The 19,245-nt window shown below is 37.5% G+C and overlaps 1 protein-coding gene across 1 annotated transcript; it reads left to right on the plus strand.

Annotated features, from left to right (window-relative positions):
- Positions 1 to 681: 681 nt before the first annotated feature.
- LOC135154302 (uncharacterized) lies at positions 682 to 4,783 on the plus strand. The gene is made up of 2 exons (XM_064100391.1): positions 682 to 3,235; positions 3,978 to 4,783. Exon 1 carries the CDS (start codon positions 790 to 792, stop codon positions 2,203 to 2,205), a length of 1,416 nt encoding a protein of 471 aa, XP_063956461.1. The 5' UTR covers positions 682 to 789; the 3' UTR covers positions 2,206 to 3,235; positions 3,978 to 4,783.
- Positions 4,784 to 19,245: the final 14,462 nt, after the last annotated feature.

The raw sequence follows: 19,245 nt of genomic DNA on the forward strand, positions 1-19,245 counted from the left end.
CGAGGAAGAGAAAAAAGAACGAAGATAGATAGAGAGGGAGAGGGGGGGGGAGACGGAGAGTGAGATATAGAAATAGAAGTATAGAGATAGGGAGAGGAGAGGGAGAGAGATAAAAGAAGAGGAGGAGGAAGAAGAAGAAGAAGAATAGACATGATAGGGAGAGGGGGGAGAGAGAGAGGGGGGGGGGGAGAGAGAGGGGGGGAGAGAGAGAGAGTAGAGAGGGGGAGACGATGTGAGAAGACTGATGAGGAGAGATTTCATCGTCTATTATCTAAATGGCGCCTGGTATTCATCTCGACTGTCATCAAGTCTCTTCATCGCCCATCTCCATAGGCCCTTTTCATCTCATCTCGGGTCGCCCCTGCCCCGTCCGCCTAGGGGCCTAATCCCAGGAGAAACCGTCGTTCATTCCTTGCACTTTCTGGAGTACCTGACATAAAGGTGACGCTTAAAAGTACACCTAAAAGAAAAAACAATATACCATCGTGAACATGGATCCTCTTCCCCTTTTCTTTCAATTACCAAATTCCTCTCATTTATTTCTTTTCTATTAAATTCTCGTATAGCATGCTTAATGGCGTCATCTTTTCTATCACTCTGGTTTGTAGAGAGAAGCTTGATGGAGTGCAATCACTCTTTTCAGAGTTCCCTTCTAAAGCAGGCATTTGCATGGCTAGAAAAGGATGACATCATGACATCGTAGTGACCGGACGCGTTTTAGGCGTGCTCCCGATATTTTTTTCATTCCTGTGAGAAATCCACCCATGTTTAAAAACCACCTATGAAGCCATGTCAGATGAGCCCAAGGAATATAACCTAAGGAAACATACATCAACATCTAAATTCAACAAATTCAACAAATCTGTGAAAAATCCACCAAAAATGTCAACGAGTTCTGCCAAATCTTCGGCCCCAGCGACCAGATCAAATCGTCAGATATCGGCACCGGGATCGGGTCTCTCAGGGCGCCTCCAACCCGGCGCTGATTCTCCAGGTGTGCCCGTTGATAGCCCCCTGTTAGTTCCGCCGTTTCCGAGCCCGGACCCACATTCACTGCAGGTGGACAGTGATATCAGCGAGATGAAGGCGATGGTTTCTAAACTGTCACAACAAGTCAACACCAAGCTGGATCTTGTCATAGAGGAAATGAATGCCATTAAGCGGGACATTGCTGAAACAAAAAGGTATGTCACAGAAGTGGAAACTGCAGTCAATTTCAATTCGGAAAAAATACTGAACATGGAGAAAGAAATTTTGCCTAAAATGAATGAATCAATTGATGACAAGAATAACGAACTAGAAGAAAAGATATTGTCGCTTGAACTTCATCAAAGGAAACAGAATCTACTAATCTATGGAGTCCCGGATGTCAAAAACGAAAACATTTATTCCACTGTGTGTGATATTTTCTGTCATTTTTGGGGCATTAATCGTGAGAAGGCCAGTATGATCCCGATAATTAACGCCCACCGGTTACCGGCACCTGCACAACGCGGTAACCAGCCGGCCAGCCCCTGCCCCATCATCGTACGATTTTCTCGCATGGCTGACAGAGACCGCTTGCTGCAAGCTTTCGAGCAACCTCGGCGTCTTTCAGGAAATCAGCACCCTGCCTTACCTGGCCAGTCAGCCCAGCCCGCCCATCCCGGCCAGTTGGTCCAACCCGCCCGGCCAGGTGAGGCCTCCCAGCCCGGTCAGTCAGCCCATCCCGGACAAGCCGCCCAGCCCGGACAGCCCGAAGGACCCGCCCAGCCCGGAATGCCCACCCGACCCGGACAGCCCGCCGTACCCGCCCAGCCTGCCGTACCCGCCCAGCCCGCCGTACCCGCCCATCCCGTACTGCCCGCCGTACCCGCCCAGCCTGGACAGCCCGCCGTACCCGCCCAGCCCAGACAGCCTGGACAGCACGGCCAATTCGGACAGCCCGCCCAGCCCGGACAGCCCGCCCAACAGAGCTACGTCGAGGTGACATCGGAATCTTTGCCCAGCGCCAATCAACGCTTCAATCGGGTGACTATTCGTACTGATTTACCTGCTAAAATGAAAAAAGAAAGAGGCCGATTAGCTTCATTGGCATACAAACTCCGCCATGAAAAGAAACAAGCCACGAGAATAAGACAGATTGGAACCAAGATATTCTTACAAACTAGGCAAGGCACGGCAAACAGCAGTGTTCAGCCAAATTGGATTAACTGGACTGAATAAGTACAAGCAAGTCAATCGTTATTAGAAACTCTCCTGATGTTTATTTGGACTATAATATAGGTCTCATTCATAACTCATCAGAATCATACAACAGTAAAATTTAATAACAAGTATTATATCTGGCATTTTACAGTTTTCTGCAAATTTACATTTGAACTCTTAATTGATCCCGAAAGTTTTGTTTATATTATTGATCTATTCTATATAACGTTGGACTTGTGTATACGCTCACATCTTATCTTTAAAAGCCAAGTGTTTTTTTTTTTCGCAAGTTTTATATCCAATTGCGAAGTTTCAACTGTTCCTTCATAATATCGAACGCTTTTGTGCTTTTAATGTTTTACAAAAAAATATTAACAACACCATACTTTACCAAAATGCAATCTATTGCTATTTGTGCATGCCATGATATTCATACACTCACAGTGTCTGTGGTTAACTTCAATTTGACCACAAGTTACTGATCAAAGCTTGGTATCTTCTACATAGGTTACTTTCTCTGGAGTGTGACAAATTATGATATATTTTCTATGAACAGCTAGATACGATAATTACTTGTAAAAACAAAACTTTGAATTGTGCTCATGACTTTTGTCTGTATGGCAACACATTGGTTTGGTAAGCCTTGAACATAAATTTTGGCGTTAATAGACTTCACGACATTATTCTTTCCATCTTATAGAGTGCAGATATATGATTTTCCCCCCTTTTACGTAAAATTCATCTTATTTTTAGTATTAATTCATCGTTTCTATTTTGATTATTTGGTATAGCATGATTCTTTTATCTTATGGGCTATTTTATACTATATTGATCATTATAAAGTCTCGCTCACCAAAGTTATTCAAATTCCTTTTTTAATATTTCAATATCTCTTGGTGTTTTTTTGTCACCTATCTGCTTCATGCTTTGTTAGATAAATACATCAATGAAGGAAATTCCAATGCTTTGAGTCCTGAATGGCCCATATTTTGCACTAAACCTGGCAAGAAATTTTGGCTGCGGGTGACAATTTCTGATCTCCTGCGAGGTTAATGCTATATAATTATAACTACTAGTATCTCTAACATGGCTACACTCTAAACATTCTAATGTTGAATCAGCATTTGGAAGGTTGGGGAGTAGAGGCCTTTTCCAAAGGTTGCATCCAACCATGTATAAAGCTGAATCCAACATTCTAAATGTTGGGTAGAACCATTTTGAATGGTAAATGCAACATTTGGAAAATGTTGTCGCTCCTCCGTCCTTTCAGAAGTTGAGTTTGCATATCTGTTTTTTAGAGTGTAAATTCCACTTTTCACTGTACTTGCACATTGATATCTTGTACGTAGGTGTACTTGCTTCTGAGTGCGACAAATTATGATATATCTTTATGAACAGCTGGATATGTATAATTACTTGTAAAACAAAAGTCTAATTGTGCTCATGACTTTTAACTATATGGCAACACATTGGTTTGGTAAGCCTTGAACATAAATTTTAGCTTTAATATAAAATAACATTAACCTCGCAGGGGGTCGGAGGTTGAATTTTGTGTAGGGGGGAGAGGGGAGGGAGGAGTCGTTTGTCTTGTGCATTTGGGATTTGCGGCGGAGTTCAGATGTTTCCACTGTGTTGGGGTGGAGGGAGTAATGTCTATAGACATTATTCTTTCCACTTCAATGTGGTGGAGGCGTCTGGGCCTCGTCGTGGGTCTTAAGATGTGCAAGATGAATGATTTTTCTTTCCTTTCTCCCCTTTTACACGGGATTCGGCTTCTGATCTCCTGCGAGGTTGATGCTATATAATTATAACTACTATAGCATCTCTAACATGGCTACACTCTAAAAATTCTAATGTTGAATCAGCATTTGGAAAGTTGGGGAGTAGCGGCCTTTTCCAAAGGTTACATGCAACCTTGTATAAAGCTGAATCGAACATTCTAAATGTTGGGTAGAACCATTTTAAATGGTAAATGCAACATTTGGAAAATGTTGTCGCTCCTCCGTCCTTTCAGAAGTTGAGTTTGCATATCTGTTTTTTAGAGTGTAAATTCCACTTTTCACTGTACTTGCACATTGATATCTTGTACGTAGGTGTATTTGCTTCTGAGTGCGACAAATTATGATATATCTTTATGAACAGCTGGATATGTATAACTACTTGTAAAACAAAAGTCCAATTGTGCTCATGACTTTTATCTATATGGCAACACATTGGTTTGGTAAGCCTTGAACATAAATTTTGGCTTTAATAGACATTATTCTTTCCACTTCAATATAGTGGAAACACCTGAACCTCGTCGTAAATCTTAAATGTACATGATAAATGATTTTTCTTTCTTTTCTCCCCTTTTACATAAAATTCAACTTATGTTTAGTAAAAATTCATTGTTTCTATATTGATTATTTGGTATAGCATGGTTCATTCATCTTCTGGGCTATTTTATAATATTTTTGATCATTATAAAGTCTCGCTCACCAAAGTTAATTCAATTTCTTTTTTTAATAAGTAATCTCTTTGTGATTTTGGTCACCTATCTGTTTCATGCCTTGTTAGATAAATACAACAATAAAGGAAATTCCATTGCTGTGAGTCCTGAATGGCACAGATAGTTCAACGCTCCTAATTTGTTTCTACATTCAATTCAACATCTCTTCTAGCTACCCAGGCCGAACAGATACGGGACTGGAGACTACGTCACACGTGATTATGTTGTGTATTGCAGACGCCACTGCCCTCTCCGGTATGGGTATCAATACCGGAGGATTTCCCGCGCAAATTTTCCGCGCGAAAATTAATCGAATTAATTAAGCCGAATTAATCTCCTTATAGGCGTCAGTCTCCCTTCACGCCTGCACGACCTGATTTAAAACAGTCACTGCATAGTTCAGAAGTGTATTATTGTGTCAATAATGGTACCACCTTGCACCGATTAGTACTTACGATACAAATATTTTCTCGTAATTAACCTAAAGCCTCGATCTTTTCCTTTCTTTTTATGCAAATACACTGTCCCGATATTACTATGAAGAATTTGCTTCGATTCACGCCTCAAACTGTCGCCATTTGGTTAGATAAGTCACTTGTCATTATTTTGTCTACATGATAAAGGAGGGACTCTCTTCCTCCCAAATAACCCAAATAACTCAATTAACGCTAAACAGATCAGTGCGTTCACACCATGACCATTATGAACCAGGGCCTTTATGCAGTCAGTATCATTGTTGTATTCACATTATTTTGTATTAACTTTTCTCTCCTTCCACATATTTTGCCATCATTAAATGCAATTTTTTTTTCCACTTTATCCATTTACCTCTGACCTTAATTAACTTTGTTTTCAAAGTCAGAGTTCTTATTTTTCCATTGTCTTAAGATATGATTAAACACTTTGCTATTGAATGCGTATGATTCATATTAATTCATTACTGCTCCATACTTATAACAGGGTGTAATTTCAAAAAAGTATATATTTTCGTTTTGTGAAATCGGGTTCTCGCTTGAACATCCCTTATACATGATACGTCATTTTAATTTACCATTATTTTGCTCTCTACTGCCCTCTACAGGTGCCTTCGTGGGCTCAAGCAACGGACAATGCACATGCTCAAAACTGCGGCTTGCTCACCCTTCAATACACAATAAGCGGACTTCCTTTGCCTCTTCTCTCATCACGCTCGTAGGTTCCTTGAACCGCCTTTGTGTATCGTGCTTTGTATGTTGTAAGTTCCCTTTCTGTTCGTTTTTGCTTCAGTACCTCTTCTCATTGTATCTGTTCCTGACCGGGACTTGTATTTCAGATTTCACTGTTCCTGTTATAGACATTTTAATGTCATCTAAACAAAAAAATGCGTTTTCTGATTTTTCTTTAAAATGGCAAATTCGGTAGATACACCATTCAATTCAATTAACGATGATGACTTTCTTGACCTGTTTAGACCACCATTAGTAGAAGGTGAATCAAACATAAATCCCTATGTTACTTCCTTTGAAAATCATGTTACAGACAAATTTAATTCATCGTCACAAGAGTTGAATTATGATTTTGACACTGATAACCAATTTCAAAGTCCATGTTCTGAATACGTCACCCACAACCAGTTTAATAATGTTGTTAAGGAATTTGATAACTCCTCTTTTTCTCTTATACACCTTAATATTAGGAGCATTAATAAACACTTTGATGAATTACGGTTACTTTTGAATAATCCCACCATGCAAACATTTTCAGTAGTAGGTCTAACCGAAACATGGCTTTCTCATGATTCAAGCCTTCCATTCGCTCTCGATGGATATGATCTTTTAGTTAACAACAGACAAAATAGGATGGGTGGGGGCGTTGCGTTATATGTTTCACAATCCTATGATTATGTAGTTCGAGACGAACTTAACAGCATGACTGATACAATTGAATCTCTTTTTATTGAAATTACTATCCCTAACAGCAAAAACATTATCATAGGTGTTATATACAGGCCTCCGAGTTCGAATATTAAATCATTTTTAGATCATCTCTCAGACTTAGTTAAAAATCCAATTTTTGATAATAAAAATTGCTTTATAATGGGCGATTTTAATATTGATTTATTAAAACAAAATAATGTCACACAAGATTTTTTGGAAACATTTTTATCCGCTTCTTACTTACCTTTAATATCTAAACCCACACGCATAGTCAATGAATCCGCTTCTCTTATTGATAATATTTTCTGTAACGTTCTTCCCCCACCCGATTCCTTCATATTACTCTCTGATATCACTGATCACTTCCCTGTCTCGACTAATTTCTCTTTAAAAAACAGATTCAATAACATATATAGCCGTCCATTAAAACGAAGAATAACACACGAAAATATAGCTCGTCTGGGTGCTAGTTTAGACGATGTTGATTGGTCTTGTGTCTTTGATAATAATGACGTAAACTTGTCCTTTGAAAATTTTATGAACATTTTTAATTTACACTTTGACACTCATATTCCAAAACTTAGAGATAAGACATCTAACTACAAAAAATCACCGAAGCTCCCATGGATTTCCAAATCGCTCTTGCGTTCGATAAATAGGAAGAATAATTTGTATTATAAACATAAAATGAAACGCTCTGAGCAATCCAAACTTAAATATACTTCTTACAAAAATACATTGACAAAAATTATACGTTTAGAAAAGAAAAGATATTTTACAAACCAGTTACAACTTTACAAGCGTGATATGCAAAATACTTGGAAAGTTTTAAAACAAGCAATGAATATATCAAATAACAAATCTAATATTACAAAAATTAGATCTGGCGATGTTATTTTTGAAGATTCCCACCAAATTTGTAGTATCCTGAATAATCACTTTTCTTCAATTGGGGAAAATCTTGCAAGTAATATTCCTCCCGCAACAAAACACTTTTCTGAATTTTTAGGCCCACCAAATTCTAGTTCAATGTTTCTCGCTCCAACTTATAATCAGGAGATAATTAATATTGTCTCTGATTTTAGTTCTAAAAAAAGTACAGGACATGATGACATCAATAATTTTCTTCTTAAGGGGGTAATATCGTCAATTGCGGATCCCCTAACTCATATTTTCAATCTGTCACTTCTTAACGGCATTGTCCCCGAGAGCATGAAAATTGCAAAAGTCATTCCCTTGTTTAAAAAGGGTGATAAATTAGATGTTAATAATTATCGCCCTATTTCTTTGTTATCTACATTGTCGAAAATACTTGAAAAGATTATTTATAAAAGAACTGTAAATTTTTTCAAATCAAATAATATTCTTTCGAATTCCCAATTTGGATTTAGGGAAAAGCATAGCACCACACATGCTTTATTGAGTTTCATTGAAAAAGCGGCACATTCAATCGATAAATCTTCTCATTTAATTGGTTTGTTCCTGGACTTCTCCAAGGCCTTCGACACCATTAATCATGATATTTTACTTAACAAATTACATCATTATGGAGTGCGTGGGAAGGCCTTGGAGTGGTTCAGGAGCTACCTCTTGAATAGGAAGCAATATGTCTTTTTAAACGGTTGCAATTCTCAAATGAAAAAAAATAATTGTGGAGTTCCCCAGGGTAGTATTTTAGGCCCGATTTTGTTTATAGTTTATATTAATGATTTTTGTAGATCATCAGACGTTCTTTCTTTCATTCTCTTTGCGGACGACTCTAACTTATTTTTTTCACATAAAAATCCTCTTCACCTTGCTAATATAATCAACTCTGAACTAGAAAATGTCACCGAATGGATAAGAGCAAATAAATTGTCACTAAATCTTCAAAAAACAAAATACATGTTGTTTAGCAACTCCATAAATACACTTCCTGTTGATATTATTTTGGATGGAACTCCCTTGGAAAATGTATCCCATATTAAGTTTCTTGGAATAACAGTCGATAATAAGCTCTCATGGAAATTTCACATAGATAACATATGTAAAACTATTTCACGCAACATTGGTATAATTAACAAGCTTAAATTTTGTTTACCATTATCGTCCCTGCTTACATTATATTCATCCCTTATATTGCCTTATTTAAATTATGGAATTTTAGCGTGGGGTAACACACAACAAACACTCTTAGACAAATTACTCCTATTACAAAAGAAGTCTCTACGTATTATATGTCACACGGCATATTTGTCTCATACTGACCCATTATTTTTTGAACATAGAATATTGAAAATTAAGGACTTATATTTGTTTAATCTCGGTCAGTTTATGTATAACTATAACAACAACAACCTCCCAAATGTATTCAATTCAATGTTTCCAAAAAATCAATCCATTCACAACTATCCAACAAGGCGATTGGGTGAATTTCATTTACCACTTTTAAGAACTTTGCGGGCTCAGAACACATTTATATACGATGGACCGAAGTTATGGAACTCACTTCATAATGATATAACAAATGCAAAATCTTTGAACTCTTTTAAGACTAAATTCAAATTATCTCTATTAAAACCTTATAATATACTCCCAAATTAATTTTAATTCATCATTTCTGTCAAGTCATCATCATTATTATGTCAAGTCATCATCATTATTACTTTAAACTAAAATTAAAACATAAAATTATTATCCTTTTTTTTATTAAAAAAATCTGACACAAGTCCTTCTCAGATGTGCTCATTATTGTGTCTATCCTCTCCTCTATTTTCTCCTCTCCAGTCCGCTTATCCGCCTTCCTACCGGTTATTTGTTTAACGGCATCAATCACATTTTTCGTGCATTATATTCTTTCCAGGTTATTTTATATATTTTTTCTCCTCTTATACACATCATTGAATCCAGTTTGCTTGAGTCCACGACGGCATGTGTTCTATCTACGTACAGCAGCACCCATCCATCTTCTCAGGGCATTCTCCCCCTTTTTTTTTTTCTTCTCAAGTTTTTCTGGGGGGGGGTGGGAAGGGTAGATATTTTTAGGACGGGTTGTTTTGTCCTTCACCAAACTGTATATTTTTTATTACTTTGTATTTATTTTGTGAGTATTTCCCTCTCATTTATTCATTCTTTTCTCATTTGATTATCTGTATTTATACTTTGTTATTTTGTTATTTGTTGTGTTATCTATTTCTTGAGGGGCCCACATTGTACAAGCATTGCTTTTTAGTGGGTCCCTCCATTTCCATCTTAATTTAATTTCTATTGAAAAATAGTATATATATTTAAAACCTACAATGTGTTGCCCAAATCGTCTAAGTGTTTTTTTTTTTCACTACATATGTATAATTAATTTTGTTTGCAACGGATACAAATATTTATGTTTTATATATGGTATACAATTTGTTTTTGTTTGATGGAAGTGAAATAAATAAATGAAATGAAATGAAATGAATGAGGCTACTCTGCTTTTGATCAAAGAATATCTATATTAATAATGATAAATTAATGCATTTTCAAAATCTAATTTGGATATGGTGATTATACCACATGCAGTATAATAACCTATTTTTATCCACACTCCTTTGGAATGCTATAGGCTTTATCATATTTTCTTCCTTATTCGAGGAAATTACTATGTACCAATTAATTCATTAAAATTCACTACATTTTTATTTCCATATTCTTCCCATTTCATCAGGGGCGGAAATCTCTCCCAAAAGGTAGGGGGGACACAGGGGCGGATCCAGCCTTCGCCAATAGGGGGGGGGGGCGGAAATTTGTTTCAGCCATATTTTCCCCGATCGGCAGCTCGAAGATGATTTGTGTTTGTTTCTTTGAAGGGGTAGTCCTCATTAGTCACTTCTTAGCTTTATTTTTATAAATTCATATATAATATCATAATCCTCATTAATATGATGAGAGTGCGAAACGCGAGCTAATTTTTTGGAAATGTTATGTATTTTTTCGTAAAATTTGAACATTCTGGGCAATGTTTGTTATCCTGGAAAGATGGGTATGCAACTTAATAATTACTACAAACGCAAAGCGCGAGCAGAAATGAACTGATGGAAAAGATACCTATTAAAGACTGCGTGCAGTTAGCATTTAACAATCAAATAATGCGAGCGCGAAGCGCGAGCTTATTTTTTTGGTGACATTTTCACCTAAAGAATGGAAATTCTAAGCACTTTTTGTAAATCAAGCAGAATAGGTATATAAGTAGACAATTGATGTGAGCGCGAAGCGCGAGCGGAAATTTCGAGATTTAGTCCTATAATATTTACTGAAAGAGACACTCTATTCATGTTTTGTAAATCATGAAAAGGATGAGTATTAATAATGCGAGCGCAAAGCGCGAGCAGAAAATTTTTATATACGTTTTGAACTGGTACCTGTTGAAAAGGTACCTGTTAAGGACTGCTTGCACTTAGCCATGAAGGTGTTACATATTTCAACAATAAAAAAATGCGAGTGCGAAGCGCGAGCTGAAAATTTTTGAAAATTTCTAAAGAAAGAATGGAAAATTTTTATCAATTTTTGTAATCGTGAACAGGATAGCTATATAATTCAACAATTGATGCGAGCGCGAAGCGCGAGCAGAAAAAAAATCGAGATTTAGACCTAAAAATGGGCCACTCTGTTCATGTTTTGTAAACAGCCATAGGCTGATCGAGGGCATTTTACCGTGTTTAAATAAAATAAATCAATCAAAATCAATGTTTTGTAAATCATGAAAAGGATGAGTAATAGGGGGTCTTCCTACCCCGGGCTTCCTACATTAATAATGCGAGCACAAAGCGCGAGCAGAAAATTTTTGATATTGTGATCTGAAACTGGATAATGATTTAAATAGAGAACAAGTTGAGTATTTGAATAAACATGCGCGCGCGTGTTTCATATTCAGACCTAGAATCTAGGCATTCTAAATACATCTTTAATCATGAAACTTTGATATTCCGATCTGAAAAAAGAGTCAATTACAACTTTGTATTTCAAGCATTTTGGAGGAAAATTGTAAGGTAGATATGGATCGCACTTAAAAAAAAGAGCTAAAATTTTCATTATTATTACTTTGAGTTTTGACATAGGACCGGGACATCCTTACGACATGTAAGGGTCGTGTGGTCCAGTGGTTAGAGGCAGAGCATTGGACTCATAATCGCAAGGTTGTGAGTTTGAATCCCAACTCTGCCATTGTCTCCACTTTGATAAAAAGGCCCAAGAGTGATATCTGTCGTCTATTACGTCAGCCACTATGACTGATTAACCTAGACGTAAAATGTTTCCAAGGTAATTGGTTATATACCAGCTTGGCGTTTACCAGCAAAAAATGCTGTCCTGCCGAGTTCCTACGGGAGTTACCATAAACAGAAACAGAAACAGAAACATGTCATGAAAATTCCTCTTGCTAAGCGCGAGATAAAACAAAAGGGACAATTTAATTATTAAATTAATATCATATTTATTAATGCCTAATGAGGGCGCGAAATCTGATGATATTATGGCATAAAAACAAGACATTTCACCTTTGTAATTATTAATAGGATGCATCAGTTAATATATTTTTAACCATTAATGCGAGCGCAAATCGCGAGCTAAAATTTTTGATAAACTGTCGTGAAAAGGGGATTTTAAGTAGTTTGTTGTATAATCAATATTGAAACATACATAACTCGCCAATCAAAATGCCAGCGTGCAGCGCTAGCTGATACGTCTTGACAATCAGACCTGAAAAGGGATATTTTTGAAAACTTTATGGAATACCCGAAAATAATAGGTACCTGATAAATCAAAATTTGCGAGCAAGCAGCAAATGTTGATAAAATTATTCAGACCATAAAAGTGATTTTTACAGAGCTTTTTAAAATCAATTTGTAAATCACACAAAATAATGAAAGTTCGATTTCCGAGGTGAAATATGTTTTGTATATTGACTTCCAAACTTAATATTTGAGCTCCATATTGAACAAGATATGTAAATCACCTAACAGGCAATGCGAGCGCGAAGCGCGAGCGAAAATTTTATATAGTGGCACGAAAGATTCTTTTTATTTTCCAAGTCTTCCCCTCATTTATTTTATGCACGCGTCGTCCTTTTATTCTTTTCTCCTCTCTTTTCCCTCCCTTTTCCCTTTTTCCTTCTTTCTTTCCCTTTTTTTCTTTTTTTTGCTCCGCCAATAGGGGGGGGGGGGGGGGCCTTGGCCCCCCTGGATCCGCCTATGGGGACAACGGGCGGGAAAATTTGACAAGGAAAAAAAAGGTCATCATCCCAAAAGTTCGGTCATCTCGTCCCAACTCGTCTTAAAATACATGTTTTATTTCGATTTAGAATGATGTATTTCTTACCATCATAAAAGACAAAAAATAGTAGGGGGGACATTTGATATTGTGTCCCCCCCTACTATTTTGAGTAGGGGGGACACGTCCCCCTGTCCCCCCTGGGATTTCCGCCCATGCATTTCATAACTCAATAATTTTTGAAAACTTTTAGCAGCACTGATATGAGGATAAGAATAGTTTGAATTGGTGGATAGTTTATTTGGTGAATAAGTTGACAACTGGCACTCCATAAAAGTATGGCCTGAGTCAACCGAGGTTTAAATAAACCATGGTTATCAGAATATTACCCAGAACGTCCTCATTTTCCCCTTTTCTGATATTATGAAATCATCATTCAATACATACATTCATATGTGTCTCCCTCTAATAAAATACGTTACTGCATTGAATACCTAATGCATTAAATCAGTTTTCAATCATTTTCCTATATTCCTTTGAAGTCAAAGTTTGCATTAACATAATTTCATTTAATAATATACAAAAAACAAGAAGAAACGTGATAACAGTTTGCTCATGAAATTTTCATTATTTTCATTTATTTCATTTATTGATTTCCGTTTCACAGTTGTTACAACAAAGTAAAAAAAAATACTATACAAGACATAGCAACATATATTTGTAATATAATATTGATACTTTTTGTAAACACATATAAAATAAAACTTCCTCGGGTTATTTTGTATTTAAGAGTAAATTTTCATTGTTATGTTTGTCTGATTTTTCTTTATCTGTTCAAATTATATCATCTTTAGCCTGGAGTATGTCCCTTTTTTTCGCCTTGAAGAAAATATACGTGATTGCATTTTTTTTTTCCACGTCTATGTTATCATGGTTATCTTCTCTGCATGTGTCTTTCCATATTTAACATTGTTACCTGAAACCTTACATTAAAGGAAAAGGAAAGTCAGGTTGCCGTAAACAGTCATTCCATGTAAAGTGTCATTACATCATTGTAGATCTTGACCTGGTGCAGTTACGTAAAGTAAATTTGGAGACGGATACAACATAATGTTTGGAGGCAAAATGTGTAATGGCCTTCTCACAGCTTGTATAGATCCATTTTCAATATATTGTAGATATTAACAAAGATTTACATCATCAGCGTTGAGAGTGATATGAAGGACACTATACACTATACTCTGAACCATGAACATATTTCATAAAATGATGTAGAAAACGACTATACAGTGTTGATGTTTGATGGAATTGCGAATTTTGATCCTCGAGTCCAGCCCTTTCCGAACAATTCCATTCCATCATCCTTATCAATTCTTCTTCTTCATCCGTCGCCCTAGTTGCCATGTCAACGGTGTGGATGGTAGCAGGAAACAATTCTAGCATGGATTCGGTTATTCGGAGATGGAGATCGTTATTTAGTTAACGAATGATCCGAAGATGCTCCATAAATTACATTTATCCCTTCGAATTGGTTCAAACAAGATGGGCAAAGGATTTACTCCCTACCCCTTATCACCACACTGAATAAAAATGGGGGGGGGGGTGTTTCACAAAGATTTCAGTATGACTTATACAGTCGCACTTAGGTTGTGTGCGGTATAAAAAGACCTGGGGTCCGTTTCAAGAAAGTTGTCAGCACTGACAAGTTGTCTTTCTCCGACAGTTACCATAGCAACAGTCAGAGGCCAGTGCATCTTAGCCAATCAAAACCAAGGATTTCACTGAAATAGTCAGCATGCACTGACCATTTAGTCAGTGCTGACAACTTTGATGAAACACCCCCCTGACCGCATTGGTCAGATCGTGCGAAGAGGACGTGCACTGCTGCGTACACTCTTAAAAAAATGTTTGGCAACAAACTGTCCACACAACAATCGTCTAAAACTTTATCCAATTCTAGGTAGTTTTAAACCATAATGAATGCTTTGTCTGAAAACTACACAGTATTGGCTAAAAAGTACCCAGAGTTGGATATTTTTTAAAACAAATTGTTGGTGTGGAAAGTATGTTGCCCAACATTTTTAAAATGTATTGACCAATAAGATTGCGTGTTGCTTATCATGACTATACGCGTCGGCATTTAAGTGCGACTCTAAGTCATACTTAAATCTTTGTGAAACACCCCCAGAACAATTGTTAGGAAACTCACCACATTATGTTAGTTGGAATAATATTTTGGAGCAAAACAAAAGAAATATGAGTGCGTAATATTGTCTGGTTTCTTAGTCGTGTATATACTGTATATTATTAGTTTTAAAAGATCCATGCGTTTTGCATGCAATTTTACTTCAATGAAAAAATTATATAGATTATTATGCCAATTACATTAATCTGGCACGTTGGTTCCGCACCCACCCCCCTACCCGGACGAATATGATTATTGTTGGTATTGTTTGTATTATTTTGCAAGTTTCATATAATTTCAACCCCTATTGCATTCTAAATAATGATTGGGACGCAGAGGCGCGATAGCTCAGTCGGTAGAGCGGGGGTTTTGGATTCCGGTGACCCGGGTTCGATTCCCAAGTGGTGCGCTAGTGCCCTTTGGTAAGGCATTTATCCTCATTACCAGATCCCTCGGAGAGGACCTTAAGCCGTTGGTCCCCTGGTTGATTGCTCACAGGCATTCGTGCCTTCTTAGCAGTCAGGTAACAAACCTCGGTATAAGGTATAAAACCTGAAAAAAGGGTAATACTACACCACACTCCTAGACTGCACAACCATCATTCACATCAAAATGAATACTCTGCCGACAGATCAACATTCCGAGGTAAATCGACATCCACGTGTGCCTCCCGTTTCACTGGCGCGGCGGCGGCATCCTTTGCACAAATTTGGCATCACCTCTGGCGGGATTCTTAGCCAGAAACAGGGTTACGTGACATTACTCGGCTAATTCGAGTGAGAAAGCATTACATGATATAAAGCAAATGCATGCAGAAGAGAGAAGAAGTGGAGGTTTCTTCAATACCTGTTTAAGTCAACCGAGGCTCGTTTTTACCCTCCAAGTTCACCAAGTGATTAGAATTAGGGACATAACAGGTAATCAAAGCCATGATGAAGCCAAGCTTTATAAATTGGAGAATTGTGTTATTTTTGTTCCACAGGTAAGCATGGGAAATCTAGCCAGTGGGCCTTATTTAGTTGGCTTGAGAGTTGGGATAGAATGAATGGATGTTGAAACTCTAAACATTGGTATTTTGTTACATGGTACATTGGGATTTGGGTTCTGCGCATGCCCGGAGGCGAGTGAAGATTGGAGGTTATGTGGATCTGTGTTTTGATGCGTGGATGAACGAGAAATGAGGTCTTAAGGTATTAACGGGCGGCGGAGCGAGGTTGAAAGAGGGGGGGGGGGGGGCAAAGTGAAAAAAGGGCACCTTTAAAGCGCATAAGAAGGCAAGGGGCACTCGTTAACGCATAAAACGGGTTCTTCTCAGGTAAGAAGGGCACAGAACACGTTCGTGACGGGCACTTTTCTCGGGTAAAAATGGGCACTGATTCGAAAAAGGGCACTTACAAGAAGGCAATGGGCACTTAAAACGAGTCTTCCTCAGGTGAAAGGGGCGAAGCACACGAGAAATGCCACTTGCTGACATATAAAACGGGTCCTTCTCAGGTAAAAGGAGCACCGATCACATTTGAGAGGAGCATTTTTTGGTAGAAATTTACACTTATACGAGAAAGGGTAATTATAACACCTAAAACGGGTCCTCCTCGGGCGAAAGGGGCACAGTATAAGGGGACAGTTTTCTTGCGTAGAATAGGGCACTTAGTCAGTGCTTCAAATTGTGGGGGAAGGGGGATACTGTGTCCCCGCCCCAGGATCGCCGCTCCTGCTTAGTATAAAATACAGGGAGTGTCAAGAAAATGAAGCCATTAACTTACTAGACTCCCCATTTTGTTTATGATATATGGGTCGGCGTGTATATCATAACATTACCAGCCACTCTCAGTATAAAGCGATTATATACTTTTAAGAGCATGAAGAGAGGGGATGGGCATGGAGATGGGGTGGGGGCAAAATAAAATGAGGGGGCAGCAGCCGGCAGCGGGGGGGGGGGGGGGTGACGGTCGGGATTTGAAGGAATGGGGCAAATATATCATCCGATAGGGAGGGCGTTATGCAGAGCCAAAGAATCGTTGTTGGAGGTTGGGTCGGGGTTCAAATCCCGGCAGAGTCAGATAATGACGCAAAAGTTTGGGAAATAATATCCAAATATGGGCCTGCCTACCACGCTTTTTAGTAAGTACACTCTAAAAAAAGAAGAGCTCATTTAGCTCTTCAAGAGCGTGTATTAGTGGCTGCACTTCGGAGTGCTGATCAAATTTTGTCTAGTTCAAATTTGAACGAGAAAAATCAGTGCTTTTGTCCGAGATTGGACTGGCATTACTATTTTACCAGTACAACCGAGGATGAATGATTCCCTCTATACTTTCGAAATAAAGGCCTGATATATTTTTTTTCATATTCTACATTTAATTGGTTAGACTCTCAGGGATTCTCAAATAGCGGCGCGCGCGCCACTTGTGGCGCACCGAGCCTTGCGGAGTGGCGCGTGGGAGCTGGTATAAAAAAAAAATGGGGAAAATATTTTATGTATGTAGATTTGATGTTTGATGATAATTTTACACAAAGGGAAAAACAAGTCAGTTATATTTTGAACTTAATTCTTTATTGAGTTTTATTTTTATTTATTCTAACGTTATGGTTTTTATATGCTTGGTGTATGGAATCATGTGCGACTGTCAATAGTATGTGCATCACGATAGAGGTATACAAAATACTACGATCACAAGTGATCTGATAGCCCCGTTCGTCGGATATCTTTCACGTTTTCAACTATTTCTACGGCTAGTAATTTCCCATTTCCAGATTATACATTGAAAATTGATGGAATTGCTCAGATGCAGCATTTGAAATGATGACAATAAATCCATGATCAGTAACACTCTTGTATTTGACAAACCATGCTTTTAATCAACAACTTGGACTCCTAGCAATGCACATCAAATTCTCCATTCTTCTCATGATATATAATTATATTGATTTAATTATACTTAATTATATTGATTATATTGATTTAAATTTAAAAAGCATGTTAATTTATATCTAAATCACTTATTGAATATGTATATCATTTATTCAATGTTGAATTTTGTTCATGCTTTTATTCAAATTGAATTAATTTATCTTGTTTTTATTTGTATTATGTTGAGGAATAAAATTGAATTGAATTGAATATCATATCGGAAAATGTGGTGACATATATACGGATATAAAATAAAGTTCTTAATTTGCATATTAGTGTGGCATGGAAAAGTAAGTCGGGTAAGTTTTAACCCATGATCAAATAATGTTCACAGAAGTAAGGAGTTTTAGACATATTGAAAATCAGAAACTTTGTTTCCGAAGCCGATTATTTAAAATCCAAGGATGTGACAGAGAAATGCTGCAATTAAGGTATTGCCTGCTGTGTTATGTGCATGCCCTCGTGAACTAGCGATATCATATGTTGTGAAAAGTCACTCATCATTTTGAAAAATAATAAATTGTGGAGTATGTTTGCATTTGTGTTTCGTGTATTGATAATAGTTAGATCCCCTCTTGGCCATTTAAAAAGCCTCATATTCGAAAGCTTCAAGGGGCTCCGCCCCTCGAGCCCACCAGGGGCCCCTCAGCAATATTTCGCTCATTAGCGCTAGTGGAGCAGTACAGATTCTCGACAAGGAATGTGGCGCTTCAACAAAAGTAATTGAGAATGACTGGAACCGTTAGAGCAATAGATCTTGATAATATAGTTCTTACTCGTAGTTCATCCTTTTCTAATCTGAACAAAATAGAGATAACACGCAGCGCTAACTGGTCTACTTTTCCTTTAAAAAAAAGCCCATCTCACACTGCGATTCGGTGCGACGCGATTTTTCAAGAAAGCGCATTATGCATTAAATATGAAAGTTCCAATAAGTAAAAAAAAAATCTTTTTAAAGTTTGGCAAATTGTTAGGAAAACTAAAATCATGTTTTTACTTTGAGGCAAACCCTATGGTCGGAGTAAAGTCCAAATCGGCTTCAAGTCACAGCCGATGATGACGTCATTACGATTTGGAATTAAACGTGTTTTTATCCATTCATCAGCTCAGCCTCAAGGAAGGCTCTATAGTGAGTCTAGTCTCTACATGGATCCTGGACTGAATTTCGATTTCAGTAGCCCTACCACTATTCTGCACTCTGATCCGTATTTTCGACACAAGGATACACAGACGCCACTGTGAGTGTTATGACTTTATTACTTGGCCTTTTGTAGATATATTTAATGCTATTTCGTATAATTTTGGCTTCCAAGATTAATCGTCTAACGTTAAACCTATA

This window comes from Lytechinus pictus, chromosome 5 (genome assembly GCF_037042905.1).
Source record: "Lytechinus pictus isolate F3 Inbred chromosome 5, Lp3.0, whole genome shotgun sequence".
In the NCBI taxonomy this organism is placed as follows: domain Eukaryota; kingdom Metazoa; phylum Echinodermata; class Echinoidea; order Temnopleuroida; family Toxopneustidae; genus Lytechinus; species Lytechinus pictus.

Bases quoted from the DNA above. Each gene is read 5' to 3' on its own strand.
- LOC135154302 (XM_064100391.1), top strand. From the start codon at position 790: ATGTCAGATGAGCCCAAGGAATATAACCTAAGGAAACATACATCAACA.